Raw genomic sequence first — 21,091 nt, 5'->3', positions numbered from 1 at the left:
TGTGATTAGTCAAAGCCCTCGACTAATCTCTGGATGTGTGCAAACAACAACTTATGGCATTTAACGTGTTGATGGTTCTCCACAAAACCTTTTAAAAATGTGTTTTTTTTTGTAATTGCAAAGTCAAAGCACATTAAACCGTTTTACTACGAGACGGGGTGTTATCCACTTTTACACAGAAGTTGTTCAGTTTTAAGCCTGCTGTACATTTGGGAAATGTCTGACATTTTCAAATCGAGTAGTCCCACTTCTCATTAAAATTCCAGACGGATTCTGTACTTTTGTCTTTTTTTTTTTTTCTTTTGCTTTTGGTTCCTCCACTCCCTGTGTTAAGTAAATGAAATTTCCCAGGCTAATTAAAGCCTATTAAAGACAGGTAATGTCAGGGCTTGTGGCAGGACCATGACAAAGTGCTGATAATTGTCTGCCAGACTCACTAAATCCACCTGTCCTGCAATTATCCCCCTCCACCCCCCCAACCCCCGCCACCCCCGCCTCTCCCGACATTAATCCACTGTGGCGCCCGCGCGGCAGGCTGATGCCTCAAAGTGCATCCTGCAAACACAGATGTTAGATTTCAGGCTAGTTTAGCATACACATGCCTTATGACGATTGTAGCAGAGGAAAAAACCCAACACATTTCTCGAGAAGCAAACAAGGCAGCATACATGGGTACCTACATATGTCTGTGTATTGATGGTCATGCTCTCAGGTTGCTTTTGGATCAGATTTGTCGGGTCAATTTATTTTGTCTTTCAGCCTCACTTAAATTTGGTTCAGTGGATCAGTTCGCTTGATTTCAGTCCCTAGAAGAGACAGGTTGTGAGGCCGTATTAATTATTCAGAGCTACTTGAAAAAAATACCCATTAATCAAACTAATCTGAAATTAAAGAGGCTGTCCTGCCTGGGCTGTGTTTCACAGGTACAATTGGATGTGAGCTCCACTTTGAAGACAATGAAGAGATCATTTTGACTTATCAGTCAAAAGTAGTGATATCTCAACTTTATGCACTAATGAGTAACGATTCAATTGTCTGAGTATTGTAATTGTTAATGAGTCTTGTAATATTTCACCCCGTAACTGACTGTTTAAATGAGGTGAGGGAATTGTTTGATAACGCTGGCATCAATGCTTCATTGGCAGAGATGCTCTTCCAACTGAGAGGCTGCGTGCCTATGGTCTTGCCTTGAAGGAAACATCTGGACAGCGTACTAATTATACCTGTGGTTTATAGAGAACATGTGCTGTTGTGATGGGAAGGAGTCACTCAGTGTTGGGAGCTAGCTCTGAATCCCAAGTCAACCCCTAACTCCCAGGTCCTTGGACACCTAACTATCTGAAGTGTTTACATGTGCAGTGTGTACAAAACGTTTTGTAGCAATGCGGCAAATCCATCCCGAAATTTTAAGCTGCACGTCCTCAAACTTATCTCAGGTTTTTAGGTATTTCGGGACAGGGAGCTTAGAGGTTGACATTTACATTGTTTGAAGATAAAACAAAACGTTGATGCACACTAACAACCGCTAGGTCATCCTGTGGAGGAGTAAGGCTGGTCGCTATGGTAGTTGTAGTCAGGGCATACCTTTTGCACCAGTTTATAGTCTACACTGTAAAAGGCTATATAGATGCATATGACTTTAAAGGGTTTCGAGCACAGCCAGGACACGTGGCTCTGCGTCTGCTCCTGGTAGCACACCTTGGACGGGTCGAAGCTGCACAGTGCAGTCTTCTTGTTGCGGTCTGTCTTCTCGTACTCGATGCGGCAGTTGAACGACTTGGTGTCTTTGGTCTCCAGCGTGGACTGCTGGGCGATCTCAAACTCCACCACCTTGGAGGGCGGCACCAGGCTGACTGACACGTTGCCCAGGCCGGTGGAGTTGTGGCGGAAGTAAACGCTAAAAGTGCCGTTCCCGTGGTCCACGATCTTCCCCGTGATCAGCAGGTTGAGTTTGACAGTCTTGATGTTTGAGTGGAAGTCCCCCCACCCGAACATCTTTTTGAACTTGCCGGTCTTGACGATGGGCCTGCGTTTAGTTCTGGCCTGTGCACCCTGAGCATCTGTCTGGTTAGATAACCAGTCCCAAAAGTCCTCCATGTTCTGTAAATAGGTTATTTCCCTCATGGTACTCTTGAACCCGGGGGAGCCCTTGGCAAACAAACGTAGGGGGTTGAGGATCCGTGGGCTGGCCCCCGTGGGAGAAATCTTCTGTTCGTTATTGCCGTCTCCCCACTCGATGAGCTCTGTGGCACCTCCATGCACCTTCCTGCATGTGACCTACAGAGAAAACAGAGCATATGAAAGAATGTTAAACGTTAATTTCACCTTTTCAAGGAAGAAAAATCCAGCAATGCAGTTTCCGGTTTGTTTGTTTGTTCGTAAAAAAGACCATAAAGCTCAGTTTACACGGGCTGTCGTACATTTCATGGACAGTAAATCTGGCACAAAACACCATTAAATGCAACAAATCACACCAGTGTTCACACTGACTGACAACTTGTCCGAGGTGACTGCACTGTAAAAAAAAAAATACCACAGCATAGGATCAGCACAAGGGATAAAGAAGGATATCTCTACAGCACTTAAGAGGGAGAGAGGAAGAAAATAAAAACCACCATGAACATGGAACACCCACTTGTTAAACAACTTTAAAAGATTAAAGATTTACTGTGGGAAATGCTTGAACACAGCAATGGTACCTCTGGGAAAAGAAATCTTTGGTAACTAAAGCTTTACAAAAAAAAACGACTTCAAACAGATGCTGCATTTGAAACCGACAGCTGAAGGATTTGCTCAGGCTTCGGAAATCTGACATTGAAAATACGAGTTCAGGACGGCCACTTGATTTCCTGGCACAATAAAATGTATGAATTTATTTCTATTATCTCGCTCGTGAGTTCTCTCTGAAGTTCCTTCCTGTTTAAAGGGAGTTTTTTCCTCTGCGTTGTTGCCAAGTCTTTGTTCGTGGTGGGGACTGTGTGGTTTATCTCCATTATATTGTGAGGTCCTTACCTTCCTCTGTAAAATGCCTTAAGATAACGTGTGTAATGATCTGGTGTTCTATAAATATAACTTATCAGAATTTGAAGTAAAGGAATCAAGTTGCCTTACTGAACTTTCTGCACTTCAGAAAAGTTGGTTTAAAAAATCACTATAATGAGAATCACCAACTTTCATATTATATATGCGATTTCCACTATAGTGTTATCTACTCGGTGAAGTCCAAGCAATAGTTTGACATTATTGGATTATGCACATTGATTCTGTTGCAGAGAGTTAGATGAGGAGAATAATGCTGCTCATGTCTGGAGTATTGTAGCTGAAGCCATAAGACATTTAACACGAAGACTGGAAACAGGGTGAAACAGCTCGTTTAGCTCTTTCCAAAGTTTAAAAAGCAGAATGTCCAGCATCGCATTGAAAGCTCTCAAGTTTAAATCTTATCTTTAGACAAAGCCTGACGATCTTTCACTTTGTATCAAGCCTTTACGCTAAGCTAAGCTAACTGACTGGAACTACTCCTGTAAAATCAAAAAATCGTAATTTTGTAAATTCTATATATATATATTTTTAAATCTCTATAAGTTACGACACATATTCAAAACTTTCACCTTTCATTTTGTTAAAGTGATCAGTAAGACTTGAAGTCCCCACCACAGTACTGACACAATGAGCCACAACTTGATTTGTAGGATCTTTAGTAAACTACACAACCTTAAAAATGTTCCACTCAAACCAATGAACCTGCTACAACACAGTCCAAACTTGGAGGGAGGAGAGTGGAGATGAGGTTGGTCGAAGGAGTCTGAATTAAAACTGAGCATTTGTTTAAGTTATCTATGCATTTATGACCCAAACTATTTTTAATTGGAGTGCAGTTGATTATCTACACCACATGGCATCAAATGTAATTGTGTAACATGGCTTAATAACTGAGAATTTAACTTTCCACAAAACGAAAGTACTAAACACCAGTAGCTCCTCCATACTGACGAACTCCATAAGAGCTCATATTTGCATAAAGCTCCTAATATTTTAGGACGACTTGTCAGATTACATGACATTGAAAATCCCCCGAGCTAAACGTGAGCCGGTCTCAGTCCACTAATGCTATTTTTAGATAGCACCGTGCATATGAACTTTGGCTTATAATGGTTCCCAACAATGAAATCCGCTTCTACAGTGGTGCGGGGTAAAGTATGTGATATAAGTGCTAATCCAGATGCAGCAATGAACTATGATCCCTGCTCTTACCTCAAAGCCTTTTTGGCTTCAGGAGCGATTCCTGGTCCACTTCAGATAAAGCTTTAATAATTCACGGCAATGAGCTTAGCTAGTTTTATTAGTAATTAGCAGTGGCGGCTTTCCCCGGGCCCGGTTGCAGGGATCACTGAGAGAAGCAGATGTTGAGAAGCACAGAGCAGCGGCTGTTTGAATTCTCACTGAGCTGCTGCGCACTACTTCCAAACTAATTATAATTTAGCTGTAAGCCTAACTGAGGCCCGTGTGTACAAAGCCAACAAACTAGGTCTGTCAGCCACTATTTGTTTTGTTTGCACTCACATTCTAATATAAATCTTTTCCATTTGACATGTTTAAGTGCCACGTGCATTTCAAGCAGTGCAATGTCCTTTCCCTCACTGCGCTGCTCGTGTCCCACACGGTCCTCACTCCTAAGCAGAACGTAATGGCTATCTGGATATGTAATGTGAAATCAATACGTCTCCAACGGACAATGAGTCTGACCCATCCATCAGCCCTCACGACGCTTAATTAAGACAGTAGCTCCCTGTAAACATGGATGAATGAGGCAACGCCGTAACAATGTCCCCCTGCGTATAGCTCATCACGTCCACAGTCATTTAATCAACCGATTCCAGAGTCCGTATTCCCCACTGATACCTCCACTTAGTAATACCTTGTCTGAGCTCAGCTGTTGATTTGATTAGACCATTACAGCGTCACAATAAGGAAGCGACTGTGAACATAAAATCGGCGTGACTGCCGGCTCCCGACAGGAAACGCTTCTTCACCGCTGTGAGCGAGGGGAAGACGTGGCACTTGTCTTCGCACCCTTCCCGAGTTGTTCTATCCGTTTCACATAGGGTGTCGTGCTGCGCGGCTCTTCAGAGGTGAAACCCCCTGAATTTTGTTTCTTCTTTAGTGTAAATCTCAGGTGAGCTTTGTATAGGGTGATTATAATGGAAATGAGAGAGGAGTTTAAGTCTGATGAGCAACTGGGGAAATTGCCGTGACGACAAGGGGATCAGCGGAGGGATATCTAATGCTTAAAATGCCCCGAGAGAGATGAAGCGCTGGGAACTTAAAAAGCCTGCACTGACACACAGGCTTTGGTTTCTCTCTCTCTCTCCCTGTCTCCCTGCACACATGCAACACCTACACACACACACACACACACACTTCCTTAATTTAGGCGGAAGTGGTGTCTCTTGAAAACAGACAAAAGGAATCAGTTTTTTTTATGTAACAAGACGATTTTGGGGGGGGGGAAAGGGAGGCAAGGTCTGATGAAGGAGAATCTACAAAAGCTTAATTAAGATTTCTTAATCGGTGCTGCTGTGCTAGAGGCATTTTGGGGCGACTTGAAACAAGACATTATTATGATAATAACGGCAGACTTATGGAGCTGAAAACACCAGACTTCATTTCTGCAGCAAAAAGGGAAAGTGACTAGCTTCTTCCCTTTTACTCCTGTAAGTCCTGAACAAAAACACAGGGAGGTGCATGAACCTGGTGTTACAGCTGTATTCCCCAGCTACATGCGCCTTATAAAAGTAACACAGCAGTAAGCATGAAGGTGGGTGAATTATAAATGCTGTCAGTAATATTCATGGCCTTCTACAGTAAAAGAGAAAAAGTGACTCAGGTGTTTTTATACTGTAGCTGCTTACATTTCCAGTTAATGTTCTCTCGCTCTCTCTCAGACCAAACCCTGTGAACCCTCCATAGTTTACAGTATTGTGAGAAGGAAACTGAGATTTCTTACATTTAATCATCAATATCACTGTAACCATAAAATGTACCTCAGTAACCTCATCAGCAAAGGCTATTTATTACATTTTGAGACTTTCTGCAAAATCAATACTTGTGTCACGGACACTGCATTTTTCACTCCACTTTCAGGGCCAGTTAATAATGAAATACTTTAAGTTTAGTCTGAATTGAAAATAAGAAATTTATCTGAAACTAAAATAAAGGACTATTGAGCACATACAAGATTTTGGACCCTAAATTATCATTGAAACAATTGTTTAAGGCAGGTTGACCCACCTAACATATAGTTACAGTTGGAATATTAATTAGTTAGTAAGATAAAAAAAAAACATGATTCATAATTAAAAATGTGCACAAAACATATATATTGATATGTCATATTTTAGCCCAACGTTGGTATTGTCATAATTTCATAAGGCAGCTTTGCGGATCTCTGCTACATGAGAGCAAGACTGATATTATCTGCCAATGTGAGCTGATCACCGAATTATCTGCGTGAGTCCATATGTTGTCAAATCAGTGTTGAAATGCCACAACTGTGTTTTTAGTTCGAAACAGTGTCAGCATCACATTGTTTGTCCTCGACACAGAACAGGAGAGTTTATTTTTCCACTTTAGAATGATCAACTCATCACGTATCTTGATTACAAATCCTTAATATCCACATTTACAGACCTCTCACTCAAAATCTTTTTAAAATAAAAGACCTTGTTAAACTAAACTCAATATATACAAATATTTGTCTCAGCATCAGCAGCAAAAAGTGTCTTCATTTGATATTATAAAATTTCATGATTACTTTGTAGTAAATGCTGCCCCTTTAAACAGACATTTAAAAAAATAGCTTTCAAATGTTAATGCACAGCTACTTTTTATTCATCAAATAAAAAGACTGAAATATTAACATCTAAAGTAATTTTTGCATGTGCAAACATTTTGGGAATTCTGCTTGTAAAACCCTGAGAGTTTCATCAACTTGTTCTGCTTTAATTGACTCATCAGGACTTGTAGATGAAGAAGGTCAAGAATCGCCATTAGAAATATTCAGCTGATGTCAGTTCCAGAGTCGATAAATCCTCTATGAAGCATCAGAGGCTATAAAAGGGAATCACTGCACTTCCAACTTGAATTCTCGCCCGTCCAAAATGTCGTTAAGAATTGGCAGTGAAGGGGAACTGTGGAAATCAAGGCACTATCTGCCTGACCAGGACATTTTAAAGATAAAACTGCACATCTGCTGAGCAGGAAGCCAAAGCCAAACCTCCATATGACCGCAAAGGAGCTGTGGGAAGGTTGAGCTGAGTGTAACCTGACCTCTGACCTCATCACAAACCTCGACTTTCTGAAGACAAACAAAACAACACCCACAAAAAACCAGAGTCATTGTGGAAACAAGTGCTGTTGACAGACGAAGGTGAAATTGTGCCACAACCACCAAAGGTGTGTTTGGTAAAATGAACACCTTCTCAACTGTTTAGCTTGAAGGTGGAAACATTGTACTTTGAGGAGTGGGGGTCAGTGGTACAGGAAACAGTCTGTAGGAGAGTGGATTCCACTAAATATCAGCAAATAATTCTCAGTCAGTCTGGAAAGTAAATGACCCAAAGCAAATCCCAAAATCCAGCATTAACTACTTCAGCCCTCACAGTTCCCTGATCAGAACATCAATGACAATCTCTTGGTTCGATTTTAAACATGATTTCCTGCAAGGTTCTGCAAAGCAGCAGAACTTGAAGCGCTCCAGGAAGAATGATATTTCCTATTTCAAGATAATTGAAATTCTTGTTTACAAAGAGCATTTGCAAGCTGAGAAATCTGCTAAGGTACGAGTCACTGCCTCAATGACGCTTGCATGTTTTTCACATTTTTATGTAAATAAAAAGTCACAGTGTATTAACATTAACATTTTCGTATGTTAGCACAGAAACTGGGAAAACTGAGTTGAGTTTCCTTAAAGCAAAAACACGGAGGCACTGAGGAAAATACACGTCACTGATATACGGAGGCAGAATTTGGTAAATTACCTTTACATCTCTAGCCTTTGATCTTATTTCACATGCAATTATTCCTCTAGATCTCTTAATGTTGCATAAAATCTGATTCAAGGCTTTGAAGTGAGGGTTTTTTACAGATATTAAGTAGAATGTCTTATATGTTTCTAATTTAAAATAGTCTTTACTTCACATCTCTACGTGTTCAAGCAAAACTGTATTTGCATCTTTAAATTTTTTTTTTATGTTTTACTGTCGTTTTGTGATTTTTCAAAGATCCTCCTGACAAAATGAAGGATTGATAAAAACATGCACAAATGTCCCTGCTGCAGAGCGATGACGATTTGTACAGGCTCCGTCCCTGCGGCACCTGTACTGTATGTTTGATTTAATGGCGTGTAAATCTATACTATCCTCAGGTATTAGTGGCATTTCAATACTGACAGCGGCCGGGGCCACACGCACACACCGAGTCTGGATGAACCGGCCTCGACATTCGTCTGTAATGAGCATTATGGAGCTGGCTGTCTGCTTGTCCCGTGGGTAGACATATCTTTTAGAAGCCTGACATAAAGGTAATTGCCACGGTGACCACAAGTAGCCTCTAGAAAGTTATTAAGAAGCCAGTGACATCTGGCTTCTGGATCATCTGAAGAGATGCCGTTAAAATGCATTCGCACCGAGCAGCCGGGCAACATTGCGCTCGGCTGTGATGGGTTCTGGGCCGCGGGCGAGGCTACAGTGGTGTTTTGATGGGCGACGCTGGAATCTGATGGGAGTCTCTCTAAACCGGGCATGGCTGACTTGTGTGCCCCCACCTCCCCCCCACCCCTACTCATCATCTGAGATCTGCAATTCCGTTTCTTCTCGTCTTCTTCTCTGTGAACGTCTCCTGCATCGTCTTCATTATTCAGCTCCTTGTGCTAAAATAATCAGTTTTTGGAGCTTTCCATAGTTGATTTTTTTTTTCTTTCCCCAGCACATAAGGTTGGGATATGCGTCGGGGGGAAATTTGGTTTCAGGCATCTTTCTCACAATAAACAAAATGGGCAATTAACCTGCTCATCGGTGCAGGCAGAGCAGTTCCAATGATGCACTCCACCGTTCTTCATGGATTTATCTGTGCAAATTGACCTCACTTTGGTGGTGCAATTCATTTCTCTGCTAATTTTCTGTGTCTGAAGCTTCATTAACTTGATGCGCTTCCACGTAGTAAAAAATCTGGACGTCCCACGGAAATTACACCGGCTTCGCCCCTGCCTCTCCTAATACTTCCACTGCTACTGAACACCTGCCACATTAGAGCAGCTCAGCCGCTCGCTGCAGCTACAGCGTCAGACCACGGATTGTTGCAGAGCCCGGATTGACTGCAGCTTCTTGCTTTTCGAGCACCTAACATGACAAGCTGCTCCGCTCGCATTAAAACAATTCTCTGCCTGCAATCCCCCGCCCCACATCCTTCCCCTGCCATCCACCTGATGTTACAAGGCATATCATTTGTAATGATTCACACCCAGAGCCGGCTCCGGGAAAGAAGGCCCTGGAGGCGCATAGGCCGCACGGAGCGAGAGTCTACACATTGCAGAAGAATAGATTGGTGCTCTGATCGCTGGAACAGCTTCACGCTCCAGAGCCATCACTTTTAATCAGAGGCTGTCCAGGGAAACACATGGCAGGCGCTTCAGCACTGTGGTGGATCGCAACGGCAAATCCACACCAGGGGCACCTTACCAATCACAGGCTACGGTTAGGGTGCGCGCGTGTGTGTGTGTGTGTGTGGGTGTGTGTGTGTGTGTGTGTGTGTGTGTGTGTGTGTGTGTGTGTGTGTGTGCATATAGCATATCTACTCCCCTCCAGTATAATCCTTTAGGCCATTACCACCTGACCTCTGAGAGAATGAGACAGACTACAGCCTCTAATATCTTAACACTTGTAAGATCCCATATTGAATTTGTGGCTTAACTCATCATCGACATACTCGAGATTATTTCAGGTGAATATTGAGAGCAGCAGGAATCTAATCATAAGCCTAATTGTATTTATTTTCTAATTGTATGTTTTGATTCAGTACATCATGTATGAATATATGCAATAATAACCTTCACCGAGGAGGTTGTGTTTTCACCCTGTTGTTGGTTGGTTTGTGTATTTGTTTGTGTGTTTGGAAGCAAGATTACACAAACACAACTAACCAGATTGCCACGAAACCTGGTGGAAGGATGCGGTGTGTTTCAGGGAAGAATCATTAAAGTTAATTACACGTCTGGATCACTGGGCGGATTTTTCCACATTTTCACATTTTGTTTTCTCTGGACATAATTCATGGATCTTAATTTTTTAAAAGCATATTTAGGGAACTGAACTCTATGAGTGTGTGAAATCTGGCGCAGCTTGATTGAATTAACGGTGACTGTTGGGCCTTGGTCTAGTTTGTTTGTCAGCAGGATGAAGCGAAAAGCACTGAACAAATTTCCATTAAAAATAGTGGAAGGATGGGATGTGACCCTAACGCCAAAAGAACCTCCTTCAATTTTGGCACGGATCCGGACGAGGGTGCGGATACAGAAATACAATTTTCGCTTTGTTTAACATTGTGAGATATGGTACATTTAGAAATTTAGAATTTTTTTCCGGGGAATACTTCTTGGATCTTGATTAATAAAATCAGGCACATTCAGGGAAGGGTGAGGGTGTGAAATTTGGTGCAGCTTGATTGAATTTAAGGGGGTCTTGGCTTCGGTACGCGCTCTACTGACTGCCATCCTAGTTAATATATATGTGGTTGTACAGCTGTCATGCCGACAGCCTACAAGGCCTAAAACTCGTGTCATGACCTCCCTATATTTTTTTACCACATCAGCGTGTGACTGTCTAAGCACTTTCTGCAGGTGCTGATGGTGACGGGGGTGGTATAGGAGCACACACTGAATTATGATTTATCTTACAAACTGTGGCCACAATGATTTAATGGCAGGGGAAACATTATAATGCATAAAAGGTAAAATGCATAACACACGCTGTGAAGATTCTACCTATAAACAATGTGCTGCTGCACCTGATTAGTTCCGTTTCAGCCGCTGTTTTCATGTTGCTCCGAGCTGAGAGCTCAATTTCCCTGCAGCCACTTAGGAAACAAACGTTCTCCACTCCACAAGGTGTGTCGTATATTTTTATTACAGTCTAATTCAAGCCTGATAATTAAACAGCCACCAGGAAATATATCGTGTAGATTAAAAACAGGTACAGCAATTTTTTCTAACACTTACTTCTAAGTTCCCCCTATTAAGTTTACAAATAATAAATACATGGTTTATGATACAGCATAAGTATATAAGGTAATTTTTGTAAGTAAAAATATACTGTTTTCTTTCAGGGAATATTGGCTGTTGATGAGTTTTAAAGTTTTGTCCTTGAGCAAGGCACTGTATGTCTGTCACTGTAACCAGGCTGTACACGACCTCTGACCTCTCTTATGGAGAAATGGAAGGAGCAACTTTGAGTCCTGCCCACTTCCCTCTTCAAGATATTGGGATTATGCAGATCAGTTCAGTTCTCAATGAGCACTGCTGTGAAGTTGTCATTTTTCTGACACAAACAATTATGGACATATTGAGCTCTTATAGTCATTATAGTATCTTAAAAGTAAATGAAAGTTGTTTGAGGAGCTGTTTTTGCTATCGACTGTATATTAAGATGGACGACGCAGCTCCACTTCCTCCCACTAACCAGAAATGAAGCCCAAATATCCCCGATACGAACGCTGCCATCTTGCACATTTGAGTCTGTGCAGTAGCCATCAGGGGGATGTAGCTGTGGCACAGAGGTCCCGCTGATACATGGGCTTGACCAATCACAAGTCTCAGTCCCAGCTGTCAATCATGATGTTTCACCCAGTTTAAAAAGCATCAAATAACTAATTAGAAACAAACTTAAAGGAAATAAAACAGCACATACATGAGTATGGTGAGAACTACCTAAGTGACAGAAACCATCTTTGAGAAAAATGTATTTGATTTCTTTTTTACGTTGACATTTCCCATTCACTAACGTGGAGGAGGCGGGATTTACGACCTATACAGCGGCCAGCCACCAATTGGCGATCGCGACGATTTGTATACAATCAGTGGTTTAGGCAAGTGTTGTGGCAAAATATCATCTGACTGCTTATGTCGTCGTCTGAGGTTGCTCGCCTTCTATTATCAGCATAAATCACGACGCGAGTCATTAGTCACGTTTATGGCGTTTAGGTTCTTCCTCTGACTGACGATGAGGCGACTCCTTGTTGCCCTTTAACAGAGTTTTACTTGCACGCCGGTTTGTATGGACCTTCATACTGAAACATTTGGTGTCATTAGAGAGTGTTTCCCTACAGGAAGCGAGCCACTCAACTGTGCAAATCACACACAATTACCTCGGCTGCAGTGTGAAAGCTGCCAAAGCAGAAACGTGCTTCAGTGTTTCCTTATAATATTATATCATTATACTACAGTTAGCTCCAACCTCGCTGACATGTTTTGTTTGAATTCTTATGAGTGTCAGTCTCCTGTTTCCTAACAAGAGCTCTCAAATGATCTACTCCGTGGCCTGCCCTTTAAAACCTCGTAACATAGCAACTAGTCTCAAGTCACCTTTAAGTTTACATGTAACCTATATCAGCTTTTTCTCTAACGGGGAAAAAAATAAATGTCAGTGATTTTGTCAAACGTATTAAGAAAAGAAAAGTCTGAAATGTAATTTAAACCAGCTACAGTTTAACAGGGACCTGTGTTGGATGCAGATCTCCGGCCTGATGCAGCAAACCAGTGTCAATATCACACAACACCGCACTGCTGTCGTATTATTGTTGATGTATTAAAGCCAGACGTGAACAGTGATCGTAGCATTTCATTATATTGCATTTTCTCTATGCTCTTGACTCTGTATTATCATATTTGTCTGTAAATTATAACCTAAAACTGCAGCATTGTTTTTCTTGGTTTAGGTGAAGGTGGTTCTGAGGTTCTGACCACTCATGTTCTCCCAAGGTGTTTCCTCCAAACATTTACCAGGAGAGACAGAGGCTCCATAACAGCAGGGAATAATGGTCTTATTCGACAAGAATGAAGTTCAAAAAACATATTACAATTCTTCACTTAAGCAAAAGTAGAATACCACACATTAAAACACTATTATATGTTTATGCAGCAGGAAATATCATTATTTTAGTATAATTATTATTGGATATTTATTACACATCATTAAGAGATAGCTAATTAGGTATATATAACTATAAGTCTATCTCTCTCTCTCTCTCTCTCTCTCTCTCTCTCTCTCTACATATGTCTATCTGTATGTATATACATGCGCATATATTTTTAGAAAATGTATGTACATATGTATACATGTATATATACACGCAAATGTGTATGTAAATCTGTGTGTGTGTGTGTGTGTTCACTGGAGCCATGCATTATATTTATAAATGTATAGATAATGATAATCATTAGTAATAATTATATATTTTTAAAGGTTTCATACTCAAAATCTCAAGTAGGTAACCAGTGTCTGTAGCTTTCAAATTAAATGACTGTAGTAAAACTACAGTGTTTGCATAGAGGCAGCAATATTATATTAAGGTCAAATGTAGTACTATAGTACTATATATAAGTACTATAAAATGCAAATACTGAACAGTTGCACAAATTATATTCTATAATCTATAATCCAATATACCTGTAAATTAATAATTTATTTACACAAATCCGGCTCTGACAAAATAAGAATTGAAATAGAATTGAAGGCAAAGTGAGAAATGTTTGTGAATATTAACAGTTGATCCAAATCCACTGAAAGAAAATCAAAGTAAAAATCTAAATTGTACCGCTGCATTAACTCAGTCACAGTTAATGTGGCACCAGTGAGTTTGTGAATTACCTGCTGGAGATCACAGACATTTTATTTTTCACATACGCTGATGGCAAAGCCTAGGAGGGTGAAGGTGGGATGCAAGTGAGCGCGGCTCGGTGTGGCAAATTTAAATGCAGCGATGATGTCAGGTGTTCCGAGAGTGTTAACAATGATCCCGCCAGGCAACAAGATGGAGAGCGAGCGGAGGCTGTGGGACGAGAGCCTCTCGGTAATCTGGATACTTGTGTTATCTTACCACCTGCCACATGTGACAGCAGCAAAGCCCTGAACACTTCACTTTTAGACAGGCGTTACCTTTCAACACATCATCACTTTCACAATCCCATTACATGGTCAAAGCACCATCTCCTGCGCTGGCTCCTGACACCTGCAGCACACCTCAATACGTGTGATAGCCGGGATTTAGGAGGATAATTCCACAAATCATGTTGGACCCGGTGTAATTATCATTGGCTTGACCAGGCCACCTTGTACTTTGGTATTCATGCTCATAAAACTCCTCCGCGTGGTATGTTATTCTCAAATCAATACTGCTTTTCTTAATATATCTCGGGAAGGCATAATATAAATGTTTCCCTCGCTGTTTTTTATTGACATTTTCCCTGTTTTTCAGATCCGTGCTGCAAATGGTGCGAGTGTTTGATTTTTTCCCCCCCTTGATTTGCTCAAACACGCGTCCACTAAATTTGACAGAGAAAACATTTTTCCCGCACTCGCAGCCGACTGCGCCGCGGCTGATTTCACAGAAACAGCTCCCTTTGAAGAGGAAACACGAGTTGGAAAGACGTTGCCTCATTTTCCTCTGAGTAGCTCTGAAGACAGTTACTTCACAAGAAATATACAAAGACAGAAGGGAGCTGACAGTGCTTTGTTAGGGCTGAAAATGACAAGCTGGAAAAAAGGAAAAGAAGAGAGAGGGGCCTCAAAGCCCAGAGGCAGAGGAGGAAAAACGCAAAACTGAGAATAATCAGCGAGGAGATTTACTGTACATATTCTAAAGCTGTCACACCTTTTCCTTTTTACAGGAGAGCAACGCATTTCCTAATTAAAAAGGTCAATCATTCCCTGCACTCTGACGTAGAGTGTGATTTTCCTTTTCCAAAAAGCAACCAGGTGGTTATTAAGAACTTCATATGTCAGAGTGTTTGGGAAAATATGAAAGTGTTGCAGAAACTTTGGGGTGGTGGCTTTGTGCGATTACACAGCTTATTCCTGAGGTTGGCAGTTCAAACGCAAATGGAGAATTCTCGGCTGCATGCGACAGAAACGCAACAACTCTTTGCAATATGTGACAGAATAAAAGAAAACGTGATACCACGATTTTCTCAGGCCGCACGCATAGAGACAAAATACCTGTTGTAGAGGAGCTGTTCTCCACGTTCTGCTTTGTTGCAGCACAGCAGTAAAGAGCAGTGCAGGGAGTTAAAAGAGCTGCTAAACATCGAGGTTGTGCATCAGAGGCTGCTGGATGACTCTGACCCTGCAGAGCGGTAATGACAACGCTATAAGGTAGCAGAGCCTCCAGATCTAACGCCGCCTCGGGGCTGCGGATGGCTCCATAAAAATTCATAGCTGTGGACCAAGATCAGGAAGACTCGACATCGTATTAAACATAATGTTTCCAGCGCCGGAGCCACCGGAGTGGGGTGTGAGTTCATGCGAGAGAGCCGCTCGGCACCTCACTCCATCCCGAAGAGCTCACATCACAAGAGATGCTCGGGGAAAGTAATCATAAGTGTTTTGACTTTAATCTTTAATGGTCCACTCAGCAGCCAGATTAGGGTTATTGTCAATGCAAAGGGCAATTGTGTCACAGCTATCAATCACCAGGAGCTTCTTTCTCTTCATTCCAAGACCTTTATCATGGATTTATTGTCAGCACGCACGCAATTATGACTGATGATTGGGAAAAGGGGAGGACAGGCTCCAGGGCTCAATACAGGCAACACGAGTTGGAGTGGCTGCGAGCTACATTTGAGGGATTTAACCTGCGGAAACAACAACCTTTTCCTTAAGAGGTCTGAGACAACATGCAGGCGGAGGACGGCAAATGCCACGGACAGTATTGTTTATGAGGGATTATCTAGTCGGGCCCTGTGGCGAGAGAGATTGTGACCCCAATATGAGAACAGATACACATCAGCACCGTGTAAGCTCCGAAATGATTCCTGGGAGGGCAGCCCATGCATACAAGGCCCCTCTGCTCCGTCAATCCATGTTTAATCACTTCCACAGAACATTTTTTTCTTCGGGTCTGCCTGACATTTCCTCTCATTTTTCTCTCTCCACCCAATTTCTCTGGTGGGTTTTTGAAGACTTAAGTTCCACTCTTTTTCTCTTTTTCTCTCTCTCTCTCCCTCCCTCTCTCTCTCTCTCCCTCCCTCTCTCTCTCCCTCTCCCTCTCTCTTCAGCTTTCTTACAAGGCAAATCCTGAGAGAGGTTGCGAGGACCAGGCAGAGCAGGGGATGTGAAGAATATAAACACACATTTCTTTTTTTCTTTTTTTTATTGTCCAGAGGGAAAGGAGGGATGGGGCGGTGGGGTGGGGAGTGGGGGGGGGAGGCGGGAAGGGGTGCAGGGGGCTGGGCGGTGGGGTCTGTAAAAGAGACGAGGACCTTATCACAGCCCAGCAGCTCTGTAATTCGCTGCCATGATAAAGTGGCAGCGCGGAAAACCTTACAAGGCTGGCACAATCCAAAGACGGATTAGGTTTTTCTGACATAAGCTTCCTGAAAAACTAATCAATCAGCCCATGCGGCATTATCAGAAGCGTGAGATTAAAGCGCCGCTCCTAATCCCCCCCACTGTACATTTTATTACACTTTCCCAGTGTTATTTGCCTTTAAATATACAATAAATAAATAATAATCAAAAAGAAAACCCAGACCTAATTGAGCGTGGGGAAGAGGGAGAGGGGTTAAAGAGCCCGTAGAGAGGGAATTTATGTAGAATGTGTGTTTTGTTATGAAGACAGGGATAAAACTGTTGTCCTTGCCAGAGCCCCCCCTTTGACTTTGCATAGAGCCTCACTGTCTCACTCCAACACTGCAGAGAAACAAAAAGTGAGGAAGAAGGAAATACAAATCCTTTGCCAGAATTTTACAACAATGTAGCAGCTCACAAAATGTTGCCAATTCCAATTCAGACTCTTGTCTCTAGTGCCGTCGACGGATGAAGAGATAAATCATGACGTAGCTGTATATGCTGTGAAATAAATAACTGTTGAAATTAATGCTAAATCCTCTGGGAAATGACTTGTAATCCCTTAAATCAGCGCACATCAAAGTTACAGGGATGAACTCGGGGCGTGCGGCGGATCCAGAGGACAAGGCACGTACAGCTTTACCAGTAACCAGCTAAGCTTTGTCTCTTTAATGCGTCACGCCCTTCTATCAAGACCCTTTGCTTACTTCCCCTGCTCATGTCGGACCCTGGGCGGCGTTTACAGTATCAGAGAAGGTAGCTACTTCCAACGCTCTTGGCACGGGCCACATTTCCAAAGAGCTCTGCACCCCTGCAACAAGATACAGTGGTGCAATAGACTTTCTCAGCGTCTTCTCACTCCTAATCCCAACAAACAAACAAAAAGAGCCCTTTTCCCTGCATGCAATCTGTGGAGTGGAGCATATAGAGGCAGGGCTGGACCAGCAGGGAGGAGATGGCAGAGAGTGCGGCTCTCAAAGCCATCCACATTGTTCTGCTGTCATTGCACAGAGGATAACTGCAGCAGATGTCACGAGGAAGAATGGATTCTCCCAGGATGGCTGTGACCCTCTTATTTGTCCCTGGGGTATGGCACAGATGCCGGGAGCCGGGGATGCATTTTCACCAATTTGATTCACGTCATGAGTGTATGCGTGCGTGTGCGAAGACTCAAGAGGGAGAAAAGTGTTTTGGTTTTCTTGTTGTTGGACGATTTGGCCTTTTGCTCCAGAACCCGAAATCTCTGATTAAAAAACAAGGAATGTAAACCCGTCCTCATTACAGTTCCATCCTGATGGTTTTAGTTGTCTGAGGTTCAGCCTGTGACACTAGTGTCCCTGGATTGAAACCTTGCAGTGTCTTCAAAACTTTCCTATTAAGCAGACATACTAAGAAGGAAAAAAAGTTTTGTGCACATATTTCACGCTGTCTGCCCGCGCCAAGTCTGGAACTCAAGCATTCTTTAAACTACGGAAGGTGGGGGAATACTGATAAGGGCCAATATGTCCCCATTCAGACAGGGGTGAGTCTGCTGGGAGGGGAGCCACCGAGGCCAATGAAAAGAGCCTCTCCGGGGACGCAGCCCGTCTCCCTCGCCTCCCTCCCTCTCTGGAGTCAGTATAGCTCCCAATGGGCACAGGGCTGATTACAGCAGCAGCCGGGGCAGACAGCACTTTGCCGCTCCATCTGCACAGTTCAAGGCTATCTTTAAAGAAGCCCTCTTTGACGACAGCACAGATGTGAGGAACTTCTTCAATCGCGTGGCATTTTCTGCTCAGGTGTGATCACGGCAAGAAGCCTGTTAAGCAAGGATGATCACGATAAAAAAAAACAACACACACATATATTCAACCTTTATATTTCCCTATACAAAGCTTGTGATCTTTCTTTGGAGAGCTTATCCCTGCAATAAAAACAGAATTAGACTGCGGGAAAAGATTACGTCCAGAAGCTTATGAGACAATCAGGATCTGGTGAATACTAACAGTTTCTCTCTCAGGGACACGGTTTCATCACATTTGCAGTTACAGGTTATTATAGAGGAAGCGCACAGGCCACGGAAACCTGTGAGTGCTGCAATTTTCACGCAGTGTTCTCGGTTGTCACTTCATTAATTAATTTATTTACATTTTTTCCCACTCTCTACACTTAGATGTAGAATTAAAATGACACTTTACGGGTGTCAAGGTTTTTTTTTTCGACACGTGAGGTTAAACCTTGTTCTTGCCTGATGGAAGGAAAGTAAATGAAAAATGATCGTTAACCACAAATATGCAAGAGATACAGTTGAAGAAATGAGGAGCTCCATTGTGTTGTTGAGCAATGGATGACAAACCCAAGACACCCAGACCATAATATATGAAAATAAAAAATAAAACACTCACACAGTGGAAATGAACCATAAACTTTGCAAGCTTGCACATCAGTTTGTAGTTTATATCCAGTGACTATTAATTTGATTGATTTTTAACCACATTAACTCAACCTCTTAAATAATAAGTGCTGCAGAATAGTTAATTATAAACTATGATAATGCTCATTAAGCAGGAAGGTGATGTAAACGTTTTTTTATATTGTGGCTACGTGCATTATTTTCTGTACCTGAGAAGGTTGAATGTCCTAAGAAAAAGTCAAAGTGTAAGAATAATAAGTTTAAGTCAGTTGCTATTTATTAAATAAATAAGTGCATGTTGTTTTGTAAATATATTATGTCATTTGACAAAGAGTCTATTCCACCAAATTAAATGCAGTCAGATATTTAGAATTTACTTTTTTTAATTAAATATTTCAGATAAGAAAACACATCATTAGTGGAGCTGGTAAGGTCCATTAAGATACTTGTTTTAATGAACAGATTGTACGTTCAGGTCTATAAAAAAGGAAGCTTACTCCTTATTTGCTGAATTAAAATGCTGATGAATCACCTGAAATTTCAAGGCGATCATTTTAGTTCATTATCATTTGGTTATTGATAAATCTTGCATTGCGTAAAAAGTCTGAAAAAACCTTCAGATCTGTCCGTGTTTAGTCTGCAGGGACTCAAACCCTCACCTGGTGCAGGAGAACCAGAAGCAGGAGCGTTTGCAGGGCACTCATCTTCAGTGACTTCTCGACTTTATTCAAGATGAGCGGCGCTTAAATCCTCTCTGGAAGCTTTGGAGAGGGACAGACGCACATGCCGCTGGAGCATCGCAGTGATCACCTGCGAGAAACATTCACCACGTTAAATCGCTGCCAATCCCCCCCCTCCCCTGTGGTTCTTCATTTGGGAGAGGCCCCCCGGGACATTTTGAAAAAACAAAAACTATGAACTTTTTTCTTACCGTTTTCCAAAGGCAACACCTCGCTTACTTGGAGGAGGCGACTGGAATCATCCCTGTTCAATCCACTTTGGGGCAAAGAGTCCTAAAATCCTCTCAGCGCGTCCCCGTCTTCCTCGGACTCTTGGGTCTCTCTGCAGACTCGGTCTACATTCACTGTTCTGAGATTGCGCGTCAAACCCAAACCTAAATGAACTCTGCTCAGTCCGGAGCCGTGTTGCCGATGCTGAGACGTCGACGCACCGCGGTGAAGTAGAGCCAAGTGAGCCCGTCTCCCGGTGTCAGGACTGCAGTCAGTCAGACGGCTGTGCGCGCTCTGTGCGCTCCCCTCAGCCAAAGTACTTCAGTGCGCAAAATCCTCCGCCGTGCGTCTCCAAGGTCGGCGCGCATCCATGCAAAGAGTCACAGCCAAAGATTTCACTCGTGAAGTCTCACTCTCTCCATCTTGGAGACAATATGCGCCTTGATGTGCCTGTTATCAGGTTTTTGTTCAGCAGCACGTCCACGTTTTTCTTTTTTCTTTTTAACCCTGTGAGGGACCAAACCTGAGATCTCACTTTCTCACCGTGTTGGGTGATTTGGCACGTTGACCTCCAACGTTACACCCAAATGTGGCCGTGGCTGCTGCCCCTTACCAGGTGTAGTTGTAGGTCTGTAGCATTATACAGAACTTTGACACAACTCTTTTTTAAATTATTTTAATCAGAGCAACAATGATTTCCAGTTGGGAAACACAGTCACATTAGTGTTTGAGTCCTGCAAGTGAAAAACACCCCAGTGAGTGAGATTCATTCATTTGAGAAGCAGCTGACGCAGCAGCCCTGACCACAAAGTACAGAGAAGCAGAAAAGGTCAAACGTTGACTGAGGCTGAACAAAGGCAACATGACTTTCTACTGTGGACACGAGGCCATCTGCGTGACTCTGGCGCCACCATGTGGCCACAGGCAAAGGTGCCACTTCACAGAGAAAGACCAGGGAGTTGCAGTTGTTTCATATACGGTGAAAATGAAATGGTTAATTTGTTCATACCCAAACATTTGCAGTTTAAAGTCTGATTGTTTGCAGGACTAACCAGCAGGGGGCGAAACATCTCCACATTTGAGCTTTAAATGCTGAGTGACAGAAGTCATTGATGCAGTTCAGCACAAGTCAA

General features: G+C 42.5%; 1 protein-coding gene across 1 annotated transcript; it reads right to left on the bottom strand.

The window, feature by feature from the left end:
* Window positions 1–497: 497 nt before the first annotated feature.
* On the bottom strand, window positions 498–20,491 carry nxph2a (neurexophilin 2a). Its single transcript, XM_035174318.1, has 3 exons — window positions 19,940–20,491; window positions 19,668–19,818; window positions 498–2,277 (listed from the first exon to the last, which is right to left on the bottom strand). Exons 2-3 carry the CDS (start codon window positions 19,710–19,712, stop codon window positions 1,531–1,533), a joined length of 792 nt encoding a protein of 263 aa, XP_035030209.1. The 5' UTR covers window positions 19,713–19,818; window positions 19,940–20,491; the 3' UTR covers window positions 498–1,530.
* Window positions 20,492–21,091: the final 600 nt, after the last annotated feature.

Source organism: Hippoglossus stenolepis, chromosome 13 (assembly GCF_022539355.2).
Source record: "Hippoglossus stenolepis isolate QCI-W04-F060 chromosome 13, HSTE1.2, whole genome shotgun sequence".
NCBI classification, from domain to species: domain Eukaryota; kingdom Metazoa; phylum Chordata; class Actinopteri; order Pleuronectiformes; family Pleuronectidae; genus Hippoglossus; species Hippoglossus stenolepis.
Note: the sequence above shows the minus strand (reverse complement) of the source record. Positions and strands in the feature narration are given on the sequence as shown.

Bases quoted from the DNA above. Each gene is read 5' to 3' on its own strand.
- nxph2a (XM_035174318.1), bottom strand. From the start codon at position 19,712: ATGAGTGCCCTGCAAACGCTCCTGCTTCTGGTTCTCCTGCACCAG. The intron at 2,278-19,667 runs GTGAGGGTTTGA...TTTTCTCTGTAG, and splicing joins TTCTGGTTCTCCTGCACCAG to GTCACATGCAGGAAGGTGCA.